Raw genomic sequence first — 24475 nt, 5'->3', positions numbered from 1 at the left:
CTCTTTTGGAGGCCAGCAGCAGGCTGTCGTGAGCTGGAGGAACCAAGATGCAAGATGGGCGAGACCTGTGGTCCCTTTTCCTGCTCCCTTCTCCAGTCCTAATCTCTGGTACTTACACCTGGGGGTGGGCCAGGGCAGGGGCTTCTTAAGACCACCGGGGGAGATGTGTGGCCAGCCAGCCTGCAGGATGACTCACACTGCATCTTCAGCAGGAAGAAAGGATTCTTGTGTGTTCTGTGGGAAGGATGAGGCCGATCTTCTCGAATCTGTTTCTTGGGGTCAGACTGTAGACTGTTGGGGGCAACAAATGTTTTATTTCAGTTACCCGGGCAGCAAGAAAATGCCAATCTTTTCATAAATCAGAGGTCTATGACACAAGATTGTCTAAGTTCCTAAAGTACTGATGTCCTTCTTCTTTCCTCCACTGCCCCTCCTCCTCTTCTTCCTTTCCTTTTATCTTTATCTCCTTCTTTACTTCCTCCCTTCCTTTCCTCCTCTCTTTCTCTTTTATTGTCTTTCAATCAAATCCTATTAAGTACCACCAAATATTTATTACAGTTTGGCAGAAATTGTATTGTATGCTCACTGGAGGAAAACCAACTCTCTCTCTCTCTCTCTCCCTCCCTCCCTCCTCCCTCTCTCTTTCTCTCTTTTTTTTTTTTCTCTCTCACTTCTCCGTATAGTTCAGGAACTTATAGCCAAGGGATATGTTTGGGTGGGATAGGATTGATTAGACACTAAACCCTTCACCTGACAATACCATACTGTCTACCACTACTTGTCCCTGATCCTTCTATCCCTGGAACCCCATCCCCAAGGCCAGTGGTCCACAGCTGTGGCAATTTTATTCCTGTGCTTGATAGGAGCTGAAGTTTGGTGTGGATATGCCCATAGTGCCTGCAGCATGGAGACTGCTGTAGGGCCAGACCAAAATTTCAGTGTGTTTTCTCATGATGCTACAGTGTGGTGGCTAGATCTTGTCCACCATCCTAAAGCAGAGGGCTTGATCATGTTACGGTTACTGTCACTGTTACTATTTCTCTTTGTATAGGGACCGAGCCTAGGGACTTGAGCATGTGAGGCAAGGGCTCTTCCACTGAGTTAAGCCTCAAGCATAATCAATTAATCTATGACCATACTTTTATTAGGTCAAAGGGAGATATGATGCCTTGATCTTTATAGCCTATATTGTCTTATTTTCTGCAAATGTGCTCCCCTATACTTACAGATTAATAAGTTTCTTTTGAATACCAATTGATAGATGCAGGGAACCTTTATTAAAGGCATTGAATTATTGATCCATTTGAATATTTAAAGAACTAAGCTCAAATGGCCTTTAAATTCATTGATGAAGCAAATGTTCCTATATATGTATATATACATATATATACTTTATATATATTTTATATATCTAATTATATATATCTAATTTTATATATATTCCAGTACTGGGGATTGAACACAGAGATATTCTATCTCCAAGCTATACCCCCAGCACTATTTTTTATTCTTTATTTTGAAACAGGGTCTCACTAAGTTGCGGAGGGCTTCACTAAGTAGCTGAGGCTGGCCACAAACCTGCAATCCTTCTGTCTTAGCCTCCCAAGTACTAGGATTATAAAATTAAGCCATGACTGGCCTAATTTTAATTTTTAAGCCTACTTTAGTGTACCAGATACTGTTTATTTTAAAATTTGTGTTTTGTGCTAGGTCCTACAACATCTATGTCCCAATAAAAAGAATGACAACCAGTTATTTGTTCATGACTTGATTTATCAGCTTTCATAATGAAGGAAACATTTGGCTTCAATAAGAACTTTATTGGTAAAGGGGGAATGTTTAATAGTATTTAGAATGTCTAGATTCCTATACATGCTTCAAGCTGTAGTTCCTGAGTTAGACTTAATTCTTCAAAATAAACATTGAAATATGAGCAGGCACAGAATTCTGTATATCTTGAGCAGTTTCTGCCTAGAAGTTTACCATCCAGCTGCTTTAAAAAGCTTTAATCCATACGAACATACTCTCAACCAAGAGCTCCACAGTTAAGACCGGGGCCCCTGAGACAGTTGTCAACTGAGGAACTATGTCCCATGATTTTTGCTTCTAAGGAAAAGGGCCTTGGGCCTTCACTTTAAATGTATTCACTCAGTTTTGTATCTGATTATTGACCATAATTATCTCATTTTTCAGACCATATGCTGTTTAGAAGCTGTTATTTAGGAAGTCGTGGGCAACAAAGACAGGAACAGTGATTTGAAAGGGATTTTCCTCAGATAATAGGAGAAAAATGATCTTTGTAATATAATGTAGTGTTTATGCAGAAAAATTTAGATTATGATTGACATATTCTGTCTTAAAAGGCACAGAAGTATATAATAATATATTTTAAGAGGCTCTTTTAAAATTTAATACTATTTAAATTAGTTCAGTTACTTATAGCATTCTGATTCATGTTTTTTTCTATAGAACATTGCACTCAAATTATTTCTGCTAGTGCATCTACCTGTCATCCCAGAAAGCTAATATATTAAATATCCTAGTGACTTCCACACTCTCTAGCCCAGATCCCCGTTCAACAGAGATGTTGACTTAGAATCCTGATACAGAAAGCAAAGACAGGAGGAGGTGTTCTGCCTTGAATGAGTGTGCAGGCTTCTTGTGCCTGGTCAGTATTCCTGCCCCGTCCTTCAGAGTCGTTGGTGCTCTCTAGGACTCAATGCAGAGCACAAGGCCAGGCACCAAGAGAGACCCATGGGGGGAGATATTAATAAGGAGGGGTGCATTCCAGACACTCTGAAGTCATACCCACCTGAGGTAGCCTTGCTTTGCTGTGTGCAACAGAATCTCATCAGGCTGTTGTGGGCGGTGAGAAGCTGACTAGAACCAGCTCCGCTTCCTTTAGCATCTCTCTCTGTAACTCTGATAGGCAGCGGCAGCATAACTCAAAATCCCTGAGCATATCTTAGAGGTGGTGCTAGAGCAGTGATTCGACCAGGATATCCACAGGAAACCGGAGAGCAGCACTCATTTGATTATGGGCCTACCACTTATGGAAATTTGCAACATAGGATTTTATTATTGTTGCTGCTGCTGCTTATATAACTACCGTGGCTACTTCACACGCTTCGTGTTCTAGTTGTGTGTGTTCCTCCTCTTCTTCCTTCTCTTCCCCCCACCTCCTCCTGCTTCTCTTCTCTTCTTAGTAGTAGAGCAAGGCAGTTTCCCCTTGTATTTCTAGAGGCTTTAGTTTCCTGTACCCTTTGTCATTCTCAAAAATCAATTGATTGTCAAACTTAATGTTCTAGAACATGTTCTTTCTTCAAGAAGAGGAAAGCCAAAAATAGAGCTGTCCTCAAGTATAGTCAATACAACTCAATGGATACATGACAGAAGTTTCATTGCCCCACTTGAAACAGTAGTTTAGGTATTTGGTTCGTAGCCAACAACATAGTTGTCACTGCCTTCCGTACAAGTGGATGTCCCATGTTCAATGACTGGAGCCACCAAGAAACTGGCGACAGTTCCCTTCCCATTGCCGCCCCTCTTTAGGTGGCTGTAGTCTCCCCATTCTCCTTGACAGCATCAGTGCTATGTCTTTCTCATCTACCTTCCACAGTTGGCTCAAAAACAATACCTTGGACTGGGCATGGTGGCACACACCTGTAATCCCGGTACTTGGGAGGCTGAAGATAACAGGTTTGCTAGTTCAAGAACACCATCAGCAACATAGTAGACTCTTAGTAATCTATCCATATCCTGCTTTAAAACATAAAACAAAAAAAAGTGTGGTGGTATAGCTTGAAGGTAGAACGCCCCTGAGTTCAAATCCCCAGCAACACACATGTACACACACACACACACACACACACACACACACACACACACACACCTGGGTAGGGGAAGCCACTCATTCAGTCTATACTGGCACCTTCCAAAATGCCAGAGGCTCACAGTCCTCCACAGTTGGGTGCTTGATGGACTGTTAGATTGGCTTTGTTATAATAAATTTCTTTCAGGGCTCAAATATTATCCTGGTAGATCTTCCTTCCAATCCGTCCTGGTAGAGGGGTCTGAGCTTTAATGCTCAGACCTTGCTTTAATGCTAAATGGCAGTAATGAAATCTAGGGTCCACCTGGTCATCTTTCTCCCTCCAACATGCTTTTTATTGTTAGAGAAAAAAATAAGCCTTAAGAAGCTTTCTATTGTGAATTTAAACAGGTATCAGATGTCAGAGAGACCACGTTGTGCCGTGCTTAGAAGCCGGACAGTCTGGCTCGGCTGTGCCCTAACTGGATGGTCTTGGGCAGGTCCTTGACTAAGCTTCGGTTATCTCATCTGCAGTCTGGGGATAAGGAATAGAAACTCCCTTCTGGGGTTGAGAAGATGAAGTGAATTGCTGTTTGTGAAGTGCTTACACGGGCACACAGCAAACACTGTGTTCAGATTAACTGCTCTCGCTGCGGTCCTTGTGGTTGTTATTATTACTGTTTCCGGATGTAAAAGCTACACTCCTTCTCTCTCCTGAAAATGAGGGCAGGAATTCAAGTAGCTGGGTGTAGATTGTTGCCTTAACTAGAAGTCTAAAGCGAGTGGCCCCATGAAGTGTAGACCCTCTAGCAGGAGGGAAATAATTCTTGATTTGAACAGAGAACTAAGCAAGGTTGTTGGCCCTGCCCCTTAACTGCTCGAGTGAAATGTTAAAAAAAATTAAACAGGATAAATAATGGTATTACTTATCCATTGGTAGGCTTATAGACATTTATCCATTGGTAGCTCATAGAAAATGGCATTGGTAGCTCATAGGAATACTAGAACAGAATAAAGAGCCTGCCTGGTTTTTCTAATCTGCTCAGTATGAGTTAATATTATTGTTGTTATTATTATTATTAAAGAGACCATCTAGGCCACTGTGAGTTGTGTGGGTCTTAGGGATATGGATAACTGATGAGACAGACTTGGATAAAGTTCCTCATCTTATTTAATGCTTGAAATTTTAAATTTGCTTATTAAAAATAATTGCAACGTTTCTTTTCTCATATCCTCTTTAATGCTGGGGAAATCTTCCAACCAGACTGTTAACATTTTTTTTTTTTTTTTGTATTTTGAATTGAATGTTGTAGAAATCCGCTCTCAGGAGAAAGTGTGCAGTCTGTAAGATTGTGGTCCATACCGCCTGCATCGAGCAGCTAGAAAAGGTAAGAGGGCGCCACCTGCTGCCCCTTTCAAACATTGCAAATGTTTTTAAAGACGAGGTATCAATTTCTATTGAAAACAATGTTTTTTGTTGTTGTTGTTTGTTTTTGTCGGAAACTGGGGCTAGAACCTGTGGCCATTCTACCTTCTAGCTACACCCCCAGCCTTATTCTTTTATTCTTTGTGTCTTTATTTTGAAACAGCGTCTCACTAACTTGTGATGGCCTTACTAAGTAGCTGAGGCTGGCTGGCAACCTGTGATCCTCCTGTCTCAGCCTCCCAAGAACTGGGATTACAAGTGTATGCCATCATACCCAGTTAACAATACTCTTAAAAAACACTGGAAGTCCAACACAGTTACCAGATTAATAATGAAAAGACCATATTTAAACATCACGCAGCCAGTTGTTTGCAGAAGTGTGATTCAATATAATTTTATGTTGACTCTTAGAAAAAGAATGATAAAAAATAGAGGGAAAAGGCATTAATTCCTCTCTAGATAATCTCTTCTGCCATAATATGTTTCATTTCAGATAAATTCCATGAACTCTTTAGGGTCGTAGTTTACATAAGGTTCTTTTTATGAATTCCGGGCCACGAGGGCTCTCCTTCTGGGCTTCTTGGTCAGAGGTTTGGCTTGGGTAGCATAAATGTGTGCCTGGGACTGGCAGCGACATCCAGCAGTACATTCTGAAGTTCCCTCACTCATCACTTGGGGGCAGTGGAAGGGCCAGTAGTGAGTTAGCTGCTGTTCTCCTTCATATCCCCCCATTTCTGTGGGTGGTGCTCTGGGTATGATCTGTCTTCCTGAGCGGCCACATTTCAAGGGCATTGAAATAGTTTACACATAACAGTCATTGAGTTTCACTGGCCAGTTGCTATCAATGACTATCCTGTGGCAATGGCTACTAACACTTTACCTTAATATTTTTCTTCCCCATTCCAATCCCACATACTCATTCTCTTCAGTCCTCCACTCCTTTCACTTAATCCAGTAGCGAAAGATGATATGAAAGTACCAACCAGGAGGTCTCCTCATCTAAATTAAGAGCTCTACTGAGTTTTTTTATAAAAATAATTTTTTGCCATTTGAATATTACTAATAATATTTGAATTTTTACTAGTTTATAGTGTCTCCTTTAAAAATCTGAAACCAGGCTGGATACTTTCAGTTGCCATGTATTTTTCTGTGATGCTTTCTTATTTCAATTTCTTAAATTTCCAGTGTAAGAGCATTATTGTTTAAATCTTAATATCATGTACGGAGAAAGGAGGGAGTGGGGAGAGAGCTGGGGGGAAGTCCACCAAGTGCTGTGTACAGGTATGTCCTTATCAGTCTGAACTTCATTATGATGTGAGACTATAATGCACCAATAAAAGCATATTAAAATAATGATTTCAATAATGATTTAAGGTATATTAAAATGATGAATCAAAAGTATATTAACAACAACAGCAACAAGAACAAATAAATGCTGATTTCATAAGTGAGAATGAAGAGTTGTGTGTTGGACGTATAAAACACTTGCCATCTTCATAGATTATATGATATGATGATTTCAAAAGATTAAGAATAGTTCTAAACTGTTCCTTATTCTTTCAGGTTTTGATTTTTAGCCTCAATATTTGTAACCATCAGATTTTTTAGGTAATAAAATCAAGTCTGATGCTTATCTTGAATTTAATATGCTCTTCTCTTGTTTAAATGGCAGATTAATTTCAGATGTAAACCAACATTTCGAGAAGGAGGCTCCAGATCACCAAGAGAAGTGAGTATTTCTAGGCTCTATTTTCAATGCCATCTTGGATTCCCAGTGATTGAAGGGACTCATAGGTAGTTGGCTAGAATTGGAAAATAAATTCTGTCTCTCTTCATTCCATATCAGCTTCTTGTTAACCCATCAATAAATTAAACTCTCCAGGTCTCTTCAACATGAGTACACAGGACTTTATTTTGCTCATGGGGTGTATCAGGGAGCTGAGGTTCTATGAAATGAACCAGACAGTAGTGGGAAAAGATTGTATATAATTGAAAGGGTATGAAAGAAGTAAATGTTACTGCCTTTTGGTCAATTTTAATTCCATTTTCTCACTATTGAGTGAGGGTATAAGCTCCACAGGGGGCAGCAGAGTTGCTGGTTATTCGCATGAATGCTGGAGTTGGGCTGTTTGCTTTCAAGGCCAGCCTTGGCGCTGTGTGACCTTGGGCATCTCACCTAATCTCTCTCAACCGCAGCATTTCCATCTGATAAGTCAGTAAATTAGTCACTCATAAGACAGAATTACATTTTGTATTCAGTTCCTGACCTCATAGTCTGGCTGTAAAGATAAACAGGTAAGTATAGAACTGGAATGAAGAGCAGACGCTTCCATTTTGGTGATTGGCAGAGGTCTGATGGGAGCAGATGGTAGGTAGACATATTGGTTCAACTTCCATGTAAGGGAGACACAAAGCACAGGACAGGGAAAAGTTGAAGAAGACAAGAAGATTCTCATCCCTGAACAGTCTAGCTCCAGGCCTCAATTTGCCCTCCCCATCCAGCAAAACAAAAGCCTGCCATCCTAGAACCCTTCCTCCTTAGGTTGTAGTTTAGCATGCCCGGTGTTATCCACTGTCTCAAATATATCATCATTTATGGTGTTCTTCCAAACAGAAAGTCTGGTAAGTAAGAATTTTTGGAAGTACACTTCTTCTATTTTATCTACATTTCCACTGAGATGAGTTTCAAAACGTTCCACTCACAGGTTTATCCCTTGGATACTCTGCAATTTAGCCCCGTGTAGTTTTAAGGAGGAGGGAGGGGGGAAAGGGGTCAAATAAACAGCTTCCTGGAAGAGGTAGGCACTAAACTGAGACATTAAGGGTTATCTGTTCTCACTGATGTAATCCAAGACAACTGACCATATTACACAGAGGAAAGAAAATTTGCTCACAGTTCTTGGAGATTTCAGAGTTTCAGTCCATGAAACTCTGGGTTCCTGAAACCCAGTTTCAAGCTGGGTTTGCAGAGCTCAGAACATAGTTACAGGCAGCAGAAAAAGGAAGAGGGCAAGACTCTGCCCTCACATTATGAAGGCCAGAAACAAGAAAGTACACAAGGGGAGTAGAGAACATATGTAATCCCCAAGGCTGCACCCCCAGGGACCTCTCCTCAACTAAGCCTTACCTCCAACATGGCTGCCTACTCTCCATGCGGTCTATTCTACATCCAAACCATTGCAGGTGGTTAGGCAGTTTGAGAAGAAAGCCTTTTAGACAGAAATCACAGCAGTATACACATACAAATGAGAGATCTAGGGAATAAAATATGATCTATGAGGTAAGCAAGAGCTAGACAATGAAGGCTTTTGGAAACCATAGTGTAATTTGGGTGGTTCATCAGGATAGGTGGGGAGCACTAAACTATTTTAAACAGAATACATTATGTTGACTTGAGTAGAGGGAATAAGATATAGTTTAGGAGCAGAGCTATTGGAGGCATAGAAAAATTTAAGAAGCTCTCTTAGTTGTTTAAGAAAAAAATGGTGACCTAAACTAAGAGTAATATTGGTGGTAGTTATGAATTTGAAGGAAAGACATTTTCAGAGTGTGATAATTGATTGGATTTTGGACATGAATGAAGAGGGTCTTGGAATAAGCCAAGCTTATGCCCTGGAAAATTGATTAGATGTTGGGAGAAGAGATGACTTGAGAGTAGTGTGGCAATGTGATGAGTTTAGTTGTAGAACCATCAGATTTGAGATATTGTTATGGTCCCCGGTTGGAGATGTCCAATAGAAATGATTAAGTTTGGACCTTATCAGGAAGAAGGTGCTGGGGGTAAGACTTATGAGTTGTCAGTGTAAACAGACAGTAATAAAAGTTATGAGAATAGATGAATGTGTATAATAGAGACAGAAGATGTCTTTATACAGGAGAAGATCCTAAACGTCTTAAAGATAGTTAAAGAAAAAACATACTGGGCAGGCCAGGTGTGGTGGTCATATGACTGGAGTCCTAGCTACTTGGGAGACTAAGGCAGGAAGACTGCTGGAGTCCTAAAGTTTAAGGCCATCCTGGGCACTACGCGAGAGCCTGTCTTAAAAACAAATGGCACTGTGAAAAAGAGTGATCTTACTGTTAGAGGTGAGTACAAGAGGACTGAGAGAAAGATATGGAAAGGAAAGAAAAGGCATTGGAGTAGGCTTCTGTGGAGAGGAAAAAAAAATAGACCATCAGTTGTCTTCGCAGGTATTGTCTGTTCAATAGGGCAGCAGGAGGTGATGGAAGTGTATGAAAACTGATAGCATGGTGTGTTTCCCAAGTGGCCACCCCATGGCTGTGGCGCACTGTGGTGTTGACCAGATAATCTCAAATGGAGTTGATCTTTTACTTAGGAAAACAGGAAGAATAATTTTGTGTTCTTATGATGGAGTTTATAAATTTCCAACTAAAAGATCCATATGCATACCTCGAACTCTCTACCCTTCAATCTGTCTCTTTCTTTATGGATGGACAGATGATTGCAATTGTATATACAATTATTCTAGTGCAAGTTTTGTTTTGTTTTCATTCTTTGTACTGCTTCTCTTTTCTGAAACAGACCCTTCAGAAGGGTTTTGGACACCGTCCCTTGTCTTCTTATCAAGAGCTTCATATGCCGTTTTCTATATTTTCAACCATTCTACCTCTTTCCATGTCTAGCTTCTTTCTCTCAGCCTGAGTATACACTAATAGTTTTCATCTTAAAACTACAAACAGCTGGGCGTGGTGGTACACACTTATCATCCCAACACTTGGGAGGTGGAGACGGGTGGATCGTGGTTTGCGGACAGCCACAGCTACCTAGCAAGGCCTTTTGCAACGCAGTGAGACCCTGTTTCAAAAATAAAAGACTAAAAAAATAGGGCTGAGGTGTAGCTTGGAGGCAGAATGCCCCTGTGTTCCATCTCCACTACCACAAAAAACAAACAAACAAACAAACAAAAAAAACCCAAAACTAAAAGCAAAGGTATTCCTTAACTACCATGTCTTAACTGTTGTTCTGATTTTCAGTTTGTATTCACTGCCAAGCTACCAGAAAGTGTATTCATGTCAATTATTTGTAGTATGCCATCCTCTAGTCATTCTAACCTGTTCGGATCCAGTTTCGTACCCCATCCATTTACTGAAATTGTTTTGCTTGATGTTGCCAATGAGCTCCCTCATGCCAAATCCATTAAATACTTTTCGGTTTTTTTCTTATTCAGTCTCAGATTATTCAAAATATCAAAGTTTTATTTTGGATATTTTTATTCAAAAATATTTTTGAATATTCCTATTTTGAATATTTTTATTTTGAATATTTTTATTTAAAACATTGAACTTTGAATATTTTGAAATTCGTAATATTCTTATTCAAAAATATCCAAACTATCAAAATCTCTTTCGTCTGGTATTGCTCTCCTCTCTTGACCTTCAGCATCCCTCGTGCTCAGCTCCCTCCTCATGGATGGTGCCTCCCACTCTTTCACTGCTCACCTTTCCATCCTCTGCATATTTCTTTGGGTTTAGTACTCATCTGTGTTCTCCTATCTCCTCCCACTCTTATTAGAAGAGCTGCTGACTCCTGACTTTACATATACAGTCTACACTTATTGGCATTCCATTTGATATACCCAGTGAGTATATTACAGTCATCTCAAATATAATGCATATGAAACCAAAATTAATTTGCATCACTATAAAACTATTTTTCAGTGTTCGCACCTCAGAAGGAGAACGTCTACTCGGGAAAGCTGGGGAAGGGTCATATTGGTTCCTGCTCTCCTTCTCCTCTCCTCTAATTCATTTGCCACTCTATCAGTTTTAGTCACAAAGACATTTCACATTCGTTCATTTATCTCCATTTCTGTTGACAGCAGCTTAGATTAAAGTACTATGATTTCTCAGCCTTGACCACTGCAATTTCTTCTCCATGATTTTTTTTTCAGTTTTTTTCCTCCAGTCTACCCAAAATTTGACAGATTGATCTTTTAAAATGTAAACTAGATTATGTAATTTTCCACCTTAAAACTCTTTAGTTGTTTATAGAGCACTTAGAGCAATACTAAACCCTTTGTCCTGACATTAAAAAAAAAAAAAAAAAACTTGCATAATCTGATTTCTACCTCCTTCCCTCTTCCTATTCAGCTGCGACAGGGACTGTCGTTCAGTTTCTGAGGAACCTCTCAAGATACGTTCTACCTTTGGGTACCTGGCTATTTTATTGCTCTATTAGAAATCTTACACAACTAGGTACTTCTTATGATTAGGCTTCATCTCCTATGGCATCCCCTCAGTGGTCAGGATGGCATGACAATATACTCTAGGCAGGACAGCTTATAAACAACAGAAAATTCTTTTAAACAGTCTGGAAGCTTGGACGTCTAAGATCAAGGACCCAGCTGGGTCCAGTTCTGATGAGGTCTCTTTTCTAGGTTGTATAATGCGACCTTCTTGTATAATCACATGGAGTTTAGAGCAAGACATTTCTCTGGGGCCCCTTTCATAAGGTGCTAATCCTGTTCATGAGGGGTGCACTCTCATGACCTAGTTGCTTCTCAAAGGTTCCACCCCCGAATACCATCACACTGTGGTTTAACATTTCAACATATGGGGAGGAGGGTCTGAAACATCACTCCATGGCTGAGTTTTTTCTTGGTGACCACATGTAAATAGGTAGATCATTGTTTTTTGTCAAAGCACCTGTTCTTCACCTTCAGATCAACTTACACTACTATTTCCTTGTTCAACTATGCCTTTCTCTTTTAGTGTGAGTCTTGGGAGATCACTCATGGAACTTATACTAGACTAATTGTGTCAGGACACAGACTGTGTGGTCAATGAGTATCTGCTGTCAAGGTGTATAAGAATTCTTGGTCTAAGAGAACACATTGAAGATGCAACTTATAACATCGACTCAGTTGAGATTCTTAAGTAGAGTACTTGATGTAAATGAAAGAATATTCACTTTAGAATTAGTTTAACTTGGGTTCAAATTCTACTTCTACTTCTTTTCCACTAGGTGGTCAGGATCTTGAGAGTAGGGATTGTTGGCCACTGTACCCTGCCATGGCATAGTGCCTGACGCATGTCAGTTCTGTGTTAACGAATATTTTTTGGACTCCTTCCTCTAAGTTCAGTCTTTCTGAAACTCAGTTTTCTTAGCCATAAGGTACATGGATTGGGTTATGGTTTCTAAGGTCCTTTCAATAATTCAATGAACAGTATTTTGGACTGGCTATTTGAAAGGAAAAGAGAAATTGTGTTATGCATTTCTGCTAATAATTCTGATGATAAGTCTTGAAGTAATATATCACTTAAATGTTAGCACCCACAAGTAATAGCCTTGCCTTGTCCAGTATTTAAAGTATTATATGAATAATTCAGAAAGTATTGGCAAGCAATGAAGAGATGCTATGGTGTTTGAAGCTTTGCTTTGCTATGTTAACAGTGTCAGCACTTACATTTGCAATGTAAGAACCTTAAATCTAATATCAGTTCCACAATTCAGGGAGATAGGAATAATGGTCAGAAGAACATAATGTGAAGAATCTAATTTTAGTCCATCAATTTAGGAAATATGATTAATGGTCAAAGAAAAAAGTGCAAAGAATTTATTTTCAGCCCAGTAATTTAGGATATATGAATAATGGTCAAAAGAAAATGATGTAAAAAATTAAAATGCTTGGGAAATAAAGCTTAGAAAATAGCAGTAATTCTATGGTAATATTTTTCTTTTCCTTATTGAAAAAGGCAATTGATAATACTCCTTCTCCAAAATGGTAACCACATGACTTGTTTATCAGAGAACTAAGGTTGAAATTCTGTTTAGTTCAACAAACATTTGTTGGATGATTTCTTTGCTCAAACTATGTTTAAGATGCAGAAAAATAAATTTATATTAGGCCCAAGAACTTTGAATAGAAGTTCTCAAATCATAGGGCTATAGATTGGAGGCAGTTACTAAGTCTGTTCTACAATAGTAATTTTATGTAAGTTATTTTTTCTCAAATTTCACAATTTTCGACTTCTTTTCTAAGAAGGATCATACTAAAGTTGTTTAATGACTTGTAGAGACAGTCGTCTATGTTAATATTTAAATAAAAATTAAAATATTTTGTTTCTCCAAAGTATATGGTATTAGAAATCTGCTTGTCAAATGATTAATGTGTTACAGTACAAATGATTAAGTCAGTCATCTAGTTTCTAAATAATTGTTGATCTGTGGAAATTTTTGGCTTAATCTTTTGAGAAAAGCTGTCACTAGCTAAACAATACCATGAGTCAGTCCATGATTTCTCATAGATAATTGTATTAAAAAATTTCAACATTTCCCTTCTTAAATTGATAGTCAGTGGGTGATTTTACAATCTCAATAAGTAAAGAATTTTTCTTAACATGGAAGATACTGTTCATTTTCCCTCAGTTTCTGCTAAACTAACAAATTAAATTTTCTCTACTTATTTTAATCACTGTCTGACATTTTTATGTGTTTAATATTTTCACTCTCGATGGTTGTTAAAATCATTTATTGGTGTGTTATGCTGAAATGGTTTGAACCTAATCTTTCTGAGCAGAGGAGAGGCACAGAGATGCATAGAAAGGAGGAGAGACTCTGCTGTGAGGCTGTCCAGGTTCTAATCTTTGCTTTGACCCTTGTATCTTAAGCAAGCTTTGCATGCTTTGGTTTCCTCATCAGTAAAATGAGGATAATTCTGACACCAATCACACCCTTTGACTAGTGCTCCATAATACTGTGAGTTGGGATATACTGCAATTGGCAGGTATGGATTGCTTTTTATTTTTTTCCCCAGGCTTCTCGACCCTGATTCTTTTTTATTTATTATTATTATTATTATTATTATTATTAGTAGTAGTAGTAGTAGTAGTAGTAGTACTGGGGTTCCTGGAAGCCCTTCTACCTCCGGGCTACACTCACAGACCTATTTTTATATTTTTATTTGGAAACAGGGTCTCTTAAGCCAGCATGGCTGGCTTCGAACCAGCAGGATCCTCCTGTCTCTGCCTCCCAAGCACGGGGATTACAAGCATGCACCACCATGCCCGGCTAGACCCTGATTCTTAAACAGGCACTGGGCTAAAGTTATTTTCTTATCACTTGAGTGGGAGGTGTAGGGTTCAGCAATAGCCTTAGCAGGCAAGTGAGGAGGTAGAGGGTGGGGGTTAAGGCCCTTTATCTTCAATCAACAGAATTTCTACACTGACCTCTGATAAATAGACAGTGAATGGAATGGCTGCCACTGTTTGAAAGCTGGAGCTGGCCAGGAGTCCTAGGATTGTCTCATAGATGAGCACCATCACCAAGCGGACCCAGCCCCATCTTCTTAGGTTCTTAGGGGAGCCATTGTCATTGCCTAGACACCATAGCTTGTTTTCACAAGAGAGCCCATTGGAACAGGATCTTGGATACTTGATATGTCAGAAAGGTACATGCTAACTGTTCCATGATGAGGAAGTAGAGGTGGCCCCTGGTGTGGAGGGGTTGTGTTAAAATTTACCATGGTAGCAGGGGAGGAGCCAGGAAAATGGTAGAGGTACTAAAACACAACTTACCAATTAATATAAAATATGTCAATACTCTAACAACTCCTAGGTCTTTATTGGTACATTCCTACTGGACAACTTTCTGTGTGTCTTAAGGATTTAACTGAGGGAAATTCTGCTTCCTAACTAAAACCCTAGCTCTTTCTCTCTTTTTTTTTAATTTTGAAACAGGATTTCTCCACATTGCTGAGGGTCTCAGTAAACTGCTGAGGCTTGCCTTGAACCTGCGATGCTCCTATCTCAGTTTCTCCAGTACTGGGATTACACATATGCACCACCAAGCCTGACTCATATTTATTAGATTTTTTTTTTACTCATTAAATTTTTCATGAAGATTTAAAAAATGATTATATGTAAAATATTTTTAAAGTACCTGGAACAGAAACTGTATTCAGTAAATGTTAACTATTATTATTAGCTTCTTCCTGAGAACAATATAAAATTGAGCCCTTATTTTATTAAGCGGTAGAAGTGTGAAAAACAGGATGGAATTTAGACTAATTTGTAGGACCATTATGCTTCTTTATGGCGTATAGTTAAAAGACCATTATCCTTCCAGTGTCTTTATTTAGTTTTAGTTTGAATTGATTTGATGTTACTAAGAGGTGGCATTTTGGTATTAATGTTGCCAGTGCTTATTGGAGGTCTTCTAATCACTCTGAATTTCATGCCTTTATATAGCATTTTTTTTTCTTAACACCAGTTCTATTTTGTTAGCCTGTACTTAGTTCAGGTCTGGCAGAGAGTACACATTTAGTAAATATTTGTTGAATGCCGGAACGTATACCAGGGAGCCTTTTAAATGGAAAGTATGGGCTCTGGCTAGATCCTGTAACAGCCATGTTATTATTAGATAAAGTGTGTTTTCTCAGAAAAGCGAAGAGAAAAAAAATCAGGAATTACTTTAAGCGTGTTGGTGTCAGAGGGATGCGATGACCTTGTTATCCAGGTTCACCTGCACCCTCAGTCCTGGAGATAGGGCTCTGCCATGTGGCGTATCCTGAGAACTAGCAGAAACACTGGGGCCATGGGACTGACTCTCTGCCCCAGGATGATCATATGCTTGAGAGGAAAAGGTCTTCCTGTGTTTCCTAATGCCCAAGACAAGATCAGATTTTGAAAAACACATAGTTTAAGGTGCTCAAGAAGATTGGTTTCAACACAGCATCATTGCCAATGTGCCCATGTCTTATCTTGTCTTTGAGATCTCTTTTTCTCCGCTTTATTCTTTTCTCATTTTATCTAGTGAAACATTTTCCAATCAATGTCCCATAGCAGGAAATCTATTTCTTTCTAAGAACTTGATTCCTTTAAGCGCTCTCTAGATAGAATGTTTATAATAGTGCCTGCCTGCCATTCTAATTGCTCAGTAATGAGGAGGTAGAAATGTACTCCAGCATCAAGGGTGTGTGGTGGGGGTTGCCATGGCAGCGGGGGAGGGGCCAGGGGCTGCTACTTACAGAGTTAAATGCATGTTTGTTAAAGTGCTTCTTCATCTCTCCTTCACCTTTTCTTTAGGTATTTCCATTACCTGCCTGAGTACTTCCTAGCCCTAGGTCCTTGAGTCCATTCACAAATCTGCACCTTATTTTCCTAGAAAGGATGTAGAGTCACAGCAATCTGGCAGGCACATTTGCCACTAGGAAGACAGGAGGAGGTGGCATGATAAATGGAGTCGATAAATAAGCAAGATCACTGGGGACAGAGAATTTGTTGTATTTTTTTTTCCCCAAGTGGGTTCCTGTTTATGGTTAAACGAGTTATACCTGCATGCTTGATTTTGTGCTTGTATGGGTTTAGATTATGGTTTGTATGGATTTGTAGTCTCAAAACATTGACAAAATGCATGTGGACGTGTACAGATTAAAACGTTTTCATTCCACTTTGTTATTTTACAGAACTTTGTGCGGCATCACTGGGTGCACAGGCGCCGGCAGGAGGGAAAGTGTAAGCAGTGTGGGAAGGTAAGGGGCCGCCACCCACGCCACCCCATCGCAAGAGGCTTCTCGGGCTTTTGCAAGCACCCGGGGTAGAAGAGTTATGTCCCCTGATTTGTTTTTCTAAAAGGCCTGATTTTTCTAGGTCCCCTTTGCTGAAGAGCTGTTTCAGTTGTCTAGAACTCCCTGCAAGAGGCAGTGGGCTTACTAAAAGGAATTCATACTTCTTATATCCCTGGATGCATTCTTGCAGTGAATTTCACTAAGTGATAATTGTTGAAAACATGTTTTATTTTTTTTTATTTTTACAACTTCTCCCTGAGATTTGCTTATCCACCATATTAATTTGATCAGTCATAAAAGCAAATATATTGTTGAGTTATATTACTTTTACTGATATACAACTGTGCGCATAGATACAGCCGTACGTAAAGCTGCGTAGAGCTATACAGTAGGGCAGCATGGTCTGAAGCTAGAAATACATTGCACTCTCAGGACATGCACCATTTCTGGGAGGAGAAGCCCTCTTCAGTGGGGGTTGTGCATGTCTGTGCCCTCTCTTAGGTTGCAGGTCCCTCGGATGCAGTGCTACTTGGAAAAGTAAGGTGGAACGAGGATGGGGTATTATATGACTATACTATCAACCTCCATACATTTTACACGTTATTGACCTCCACAGATTTGGGTTGTAGCTTTTCCCAGTGTACAAACATCTACTTTAGGAATTTCAGGGTCCTCTGGGAAGATTAGTAGTGGTGATTAGTAGTGAGGAATAGTGTGGTGGAGAATCACACTGTTAAGATATTTTTTATTCTTGGGAGGCTGAGACAGGAAGAGCACAGGTTTGGTGGCCAGTCTCAGCTACTTGTGAGGCCCCCTGTAACTTAGTAAGAACCCTGTTTCAAATAAAAGAATTAAAAAATGAAGTTGGAGGTATATCTTGGAGGTAGAATGCCACTGAGTTCAATCCCCAGTAGTACTGAAAATAAATAAATAAATAACAATTTTTGAAGGACATCAACCTGCATTGGCAGTGGAAAGATTTCATGTGGCAAAATTCAAGATAATTTGGGAGATTATATTCCTCATTAATTAATTATTAATTTATTTACTCATGACTTTTTTGGTTCAAGTATGGAGGTGAGCTGAATAGTACTGCGTGTTTTGACATAAGAGGACTGCAAATAAATAGTGGCTGCCTAAAGTAGGATTGTAGAAGGTGAGCAAGACCTGGAAAAATTTTATTGATTTTGCTGTTTAGCCTTGTACCTGGAAAGAAAATATGCTATAGCCACTGGGAACCAAGTTCTTTTCTGGAAGGCTGCAGGGTCTGGCCCTCCATTATAACTAGAATTATTTCCTCTGGTTTATTCCAGTGACTTTCATTTGGTTTCCTTTTAGTCTATGTAGAGGATGGGGAAAATAAGTTGGAAGGGGGATGAATTAAGAAGAAGCAGATGGAGCTGGGCATGGTGGCACGTGCTTGTAATCCCAGCATTTGGGAGGCTGAGACCAGAAGATTGTGGTTCGCAGACAGCCTCAGCTACTTAGTGAGGCCCTCCATAATACAGTGAGATCCTGTTTCAAAAATAAAGAATAAAAATTAAGGCAGGGGGTGGGTGAAGCTTGGAGGTTGAATGCCCCTGCCCAGACCTGAAAGAAGAAGAAGCAGATGGCAAGGCGTGGTGACGTACGCTTGTTATCTCAGCATTTGGGAGGGGGAGACTGGGGGATCACGGTTCACAGACAGCCTCAGATACTTAGACCCTTCACAACTCAAAAATAAAAGACTAAAAAATAAAAAGACCAAAGGATAGGACTGGAGGTGTAGCTCGGAAGTGCAGTGCCCCTGTGTTCCATCTCTGGTACCACAAAAAAATAAAAATTAAAAAAGGAAAGAAAAGAAAAGAAAAGAAAGAAGAGGAGGAGGAGGAAGAAAGGGAAATAAAATATTTTTAATAGCCCTTTTACATGGCTGGGGAGAAGGAGGTCAGTCTTCTAGTCTCCTGTGGGCCCCTCTTCTTCTTATATGGTGCTGCCTGAGAGTTTATGGATTTTTTTCATACTTACTGAGTTATAGACTGACTGTCTCTATCTATCTAGAGAAGAGATTATGAGAGAGAAAAATCAAACAGATAGGAGGCACATCCTGTCACAGGAAGGGTCTGGATGAAGAGGTTCCTAGGTTCTCATCTTGGAAAAGTCTCTTCACTGGGTAGCCTAGAGCCTAGTGGTGGCCATGACCCAAACAATTCAAGCTATAATGGAATTGGAGGAATTTTATTGGGAGGAAATCAATAATTATATTTTGTAATAACTATTCCCTGGTGTCATATTGCACACCGTTTGTGGCTTCTGCTTATACTGACATGGTCACAGGAACCCTGGTTCCCTGTACCCTGTATTGCTGTGGCTCTGTCTCCTCTATGCCTGGTATTCTCAGGCAACCATCTCAGAGTGCTCAGAGCCTGCCACATGCCACAGTTACCAGTGGGGATGTCCCAGCTCTTCACATAATGTTCTCATAATATAGTACTATTATGTTTATCTCTTGCATTTATAGTCCAGTTGCTCATAAATTCTAGGACTCAGGCAATCATAGCGTGTGATGGTCTTAGACTGATTGCATCCTTGCTGGGTAATAAATAACCCTCCTTTAAATACCAGCTTCTACCCTGGATTGGAGGAGAGCTAATGGCTCTATTTCCACTTACAGATTAAATGATTTAAAATTCACTTCAAACTTTGGTGTTATGTGTAATTTTCATCAGTAGAGTTGCACATTCTTACATATTTTTAGGCTTCTAAACCCTGTTCAACCTCTCAAAGCATACACTATTTTATAATGTAGTTGTTGGGGTGGAATGAAAAAGCTATTTCATTTAGCAAAATTTTTTTTGTTAAGCTTTGGTGATTTTAGGGTACATTTATTGTAAGAGGGTTTGTAGTTTTGATTTCCACTTTTTAACTAAACAATCAAGTAAATATTTGGAGTGATTTTCTCCTGAGCCCTGAACGCGTACTTGGCTGAGTGTGTGTGGCACCCAGTGGACATCACAGGAGAGAGTTCACGATCCAGCAGCTTAGCTCCTTCTGCATTAGTCGAACACCTCAGGCTGCAAATCTATGACCATTACATACTTTTACGATGTTGTCATTCCAAGTCCTGTCTTAAGAAAGAGCCAGAATTGAGATAGAAAAGGGATGCGACACTCACTCTCAAATTCTGTAATTTGATGACAGTTGAATAAGGAGAGTGTTTTAATGTGTGTGGGAACCAGAAAAGACAGTGAAGAACACCAGTACTAGCAACAGCAGAACGCCATGGTCAAGCCAAGTCTGAAGAGGCAGGAGGTGGCCAGGAAACCTTCCAGGAACTGTGGCCCTTAGTCACAAGACTCAGCCAGCCTGAGGTGCTATACCCTCTGGGAGGATAAATGCCCAATGTACCTTCAGTCTCTATTGGTCAAACCTAGATTAAAAAAGAACACAAAAACAGTTCAGGGGACTTTGTTGAAGCAAAGAAGCTCACTAGAAAACAAGCTTTTTCCAAGTATACAGAAAGATGGAGACTGTGCTGGACTGGAGAGACAAGGAGATTCACCCAACACAGAGAGAATCTTTATTTAATCAATTATTTATTTTAATGAGAATCTTTACTTAATCAACGATTTGAGGTAGAACTCCTGCTTCTTCTTTAAACCTGTCTGTGACTCTTCATTGAATCTCCTTGTTGCATTTATCCAACCAAAACCCATTCAGCATGGAGTCATCTCTAGTACTTTAAAAAATCAATGCAAAAAGGAAAAATAGAGTAATGATTTTAGTTAATTTGATGCCTCCGTCACCTTTTATTTCTGAAGAACCAAGCATCCAAATCTAGAAAGTATGGTAATTGTGAAGATATGTTTGTAAATTATAACTTGAAAGCTACCTTTATTTCTTCATTCAGATATACATGTAAGCATTATAAATGTTTTATACTATTTGATATTTTTATGTTATTTACTCCTTTTTTTGGCTTGAGCTAGAGCTTTCTACCTCTGAGCTCCATCCTCAACCCTATTTTTCATTCTTTATTTTGAAACAGGGTTTCACTAAGTTGCAGAGGGCCTCACTAAGTAGCTGATGCTGGCCATGAACCTGCGATCCTCCTGTTTCAGCCTCTAAAGTACTGGGATTACAAGCATGCACCACCACCACGCCTGGCTTTATTACTTACTTTTATATTTACTCTTATACTCTTTGAAACTACATTTTGAAACTTATGACTCAAAAATTCCAAATTATCAATTTTTGGAAGCATTTTTTTTATGGTACTGAGGGTAGAACCCAGGAGCTTTTCTACCTCTCGGCTATACTCCCAGACCTATTTTATGCATTATTTGGAAACAGGGTCTCACTCAGTTGCAGAGGGCCTCACTAAGTAGCTGAGGCTGTCCGCAAACTGCGATCCTCTGGTCTCAGCCTCCCTCCCGAATGCTGGGATTACAAGCATACACCACCACACCTGGCAGGAAGCAGTTTTTAATGCAATAAAATATAGTTGAACTTAAGTCTGCATTTGGTACCTCTCAGTTTCTTAAGGAAACACAACACATCATTCTGAGTTATTTGTTCAGAAATCATAGGCACTTCCATATTCAGTTAAGTATATTAAGCGACACGCAGTATATATAATGGGAAAATGCCAAAACTAATCTTTAACTGAAATGGATACTGTTAAAAACTAGTTTCAATAAACTCCAGGTCCAATATGTAAAATATACACATCTAAACAAGTATACTTATAGCTTTTTTGCAATGCAAGAATGACAAAATTATTAAAATGACAATAGAGGTATGGTAAGAGGGATATAGAGTCTAAAATGGATAGAAAATATTGACCTGGAGCTGGGAGTGGTGGTGCACACTTGTAATCCTAGCATTTGGGAGGCTGAGACAGGAGGACCGCAGTTCTCAGCTAGGCTTAGCTACTTAGTGAGGCCCTTTGCAACTCAGTGAGACCTTGTTTCAAAATAAAGAATAAAAAATAGGGCTGGGGTTGTTGCTCAGAGGTAGAATGCCCCTGGGTTTCATCCCTAGTATTGCAAAAAAAAAAAAAAAAAAAAGAAAAAAGAAAAGAAAACACTGAACTGGGGCTTTTGAGGATGCCCCCACTATCAACTTAAAGAACTGTTCTCTAGTGATCTGAAAATGTGTCTGTCCTAAGGGTCAGCTTTCAAGAGACCACAAGGTTAGGGACGGGAATCTAAGTCATAGGGCGAGGACCTGCCCGCTGCTTGAGCAGTCTTGTTTGCCTTTCTGTGTGTCCATCCAGCCGTAACAGACGGTTATTCCCAGGAGGGCCATGGAGATGGTATAGAGTGGGGGACAGAGCAAGGGCAGGTACCCAAGCCTCTCCCAGGAGCCCTTCCAGAATGCCTGCTGGAAGCCTGGTTTTTCTTTCTGTTCTTGGCTGAGTAGCAAGAAAGGAGAGAAGGGCAACCTCCACTTTACTCTTTGACTGTCTTAGGCTCTTCACAGAAGAGGTATCATGTAGTATTTCTCCTGTTGTTTCCAACTCACTTAGTATCATCTAGGCTCATCCAGGAAGGGGGAGTGTGGTGTTAAGTCAAAAGGCACAAAGTTTCACTTATACAAGATGAATGAGTCTTGGAGATTTACTCTAGGTAACAATACTACATTGTGTTCATGAAATTTGCTAAGAGGGTGGCTCTTCTGTTGGCTCCTCTTATCAATGCAAAAAGGAAAAAAAGTGGGTGGTAGGAACCTTTTGGAGGTATTGGATATACTTCTGGCATAGATTAAGGAGCTGACTTCACAGGTCTCTGTTTATCTTCAAATTCATCAAGGTGTATGCATTAGAAATGTACAGATTTTGCTGGGCGTGGTGGCGCACGCTTGTAATCCCCATGCTTGGGAGGCAGAGACAGGAGGATCACGCTGGTTCGAAGCCAGCCATATTGGCTTAAGAGACCCTGTTTCCAAATAAAAATATAAAAATAGGTCTGGGAGTGTAGCCCGGAGGTAGAAGGGCTTCCAGGAACCCCAGTACCACCAAAGAAAGAAAGAAAGAAAGAAAGAAAGAAAGAAAGAAAGAAAGAAAGAAAGAAAGAAAGGAAGGAAGGAAGGAAGGAAGGAAGGAAGGAAGGAAGAAGTGTACAGATTTTTATATAAAAATTATACCTCCATAAACTGGCTTAGAAGGAAACAAAAGGAAGAGGGACAAGACACTTGGGCTCCTTGCTGCTGTCCTCGGGTACTTCTGTCTCTCATTCTCCCCTGTGGAGCCTTTCACTCCCATCACTGTAGCCCTCGTCTTTGGCATATCTGCGTCCCCATTGTTCTAGCTGATGGGCTGCACTGGCCACTCTCAGACCCTTTGTGTTTTGCTTAGCAGTGTCCCCACCCTCGGACCTCATCTGGCTGCTTTGCTGCTGGAAGTCATGAATCCAAACCCACCCATGGGTGAAGCTGAGACCCAGCACTCAGGCCAGAGTAGGAGTTGGGGCACTTCCCGCCATTGTGCTGTGGTCCTAGGCATTTCAAGTGTCCAAGAGAATGATCCCTTTCCCTCCTGCTCATGACTCTTTTGCTCCCAAAGGGTAGATAGTCCTCAGAGGTAAATGGCTTCACTTCTAGCTCCCTTGCTTCTCCAGCAGAGCGAATTTTGCCTCTACATATCCCCCTTTCTTTCTGCAACATCTGGTTGTAGACATAACTCTCTCAATTAGTCTGCAATTTTAATTTCTAGTCTTTTTATGGGACTGATCCCATGTTCCCCTCCCTTTTCAAATTGCCTCTCTTAAAACCCTTTATAAAGAAAAGCAGACTTCTCACTCTGCCCTGGTATAAAAGCATGGGAGTCTCAAGCAGACTCTTGAATGTGGAATTCAGAAAAAGCCTCTTTCAATTAAAAATAGCACAATGCAATGTGATTACAAGGAGGAAAATATGAAATGACATAAAATTCTCCATTCTTAAGGAAAAAGAGTTTTTATCTATTTTTAAAATTGACCACAATGGTGATTTAAAAAATAAAGCTACCACTTTTTTTGTTGTTTTTTGTTTTGGTGGTACTGGGTGTGGAACCCAGGGGCTTTTCTACCTCTGGACTATACTCCCAGACCTATTTTATACTTTATTTGGAAACAGGGTCTCACTAAATTGCTAAGAATCTCACTAAATAGCCGAGGCTGGCCTGGAACCTATGTGATCCTCCTGTCTCAGCCTCCCACGCACTGGGATTACAAGCATGCACCACCACACCCATCTTACCACTTTGTTTTACTACGTAGCAGGTGTATTGTTACTGAATATTTAGCTGAGAAGCAAAAGTCAAGGTTCTTCTGACTAATCAGTAGAGTTTTCATCAGTGCAGAATAGTCCAAAAGTATGCTCACAGTTAATTGAACAAGTCAGGTAAGTGTAAAAGTACATCCAAGTTAGTTAACATCTGCTGCTCAAGAAAGACACTTTGGTGAAAGTCTAATATATAGACATAGTCATTCTCAGTCATTTCTCAGTTTCAGCTATCAAAAGCAATTCTGGTGAAACATTTCCTCTTGACAACTACTGGTCAAGTATTGCTGTTGGTGGAGCCATTCTGGATCTACTTCACTATCAACTAATACTTCTGGTTTAAGTGACCTACCTGCCTCAGGAAGGTCCTGCAGGACTCTAACCCTTGAGCCGTCTGGTCCCTTGATCTTGGATACTATACTTGTATATTATTAAAATTGTTTAAAAGGTCACAAAAGTTGCCTCCGT

The 24475-nt window shown here is 39.9% G+C and overlaps 1 protein-coding gene across 3 annotated transcripts in view; it reads left to right on the top strand.

Annotated features, from left to right (window-relative positions):
* DGKI (diacylglycerol kinase iota) overlaps nucleotides 1-24475 on the top strand; it is a gene marked incomplete at both ends in the record, with an annotated part of 483096 nt that overhangs the window by 195156 nt on the left and 263465 nt on the right. For all 3 annotated transcript variants that reach the window (XM_080700835.1, XM_080700834.1, XM_080700836.1), the window contains 3 exons: nucleotides 5125-5199; nucleotides 6910-6966; nucleotides 16664-16729. In XM_080700835.1, the coding sequence (XP_080556961.1) occupies nucleotides 5125-5199; nucleotides 6910-6966; nucleotides 16664-16729 (198 nt within the window). The remainder of the gene's footprint in view (nucleotides 1-5124; nucleotides 5200-6909; nucleotides 6967-16663; nucleotides 16730-24475) is intronic.

Source organism: Muscardinus avellanarius (genome assembly GCF_963383645.1).
Source record: "Muscardinus avellanarius genome assembly, chromosome: 9".
Classification (NCBI taxonomy): domain Eukaryota; kingdom Metazoa; phylum Chordata; class Mammalia; order Rodentia; family Gliridae; genus Muscardinus; species Muscardinus avellanarius.
Note: the sequence above shows the minus strand (reverse complement) of the source record. Positions and strands in the feature narration are given on the sequence as shown.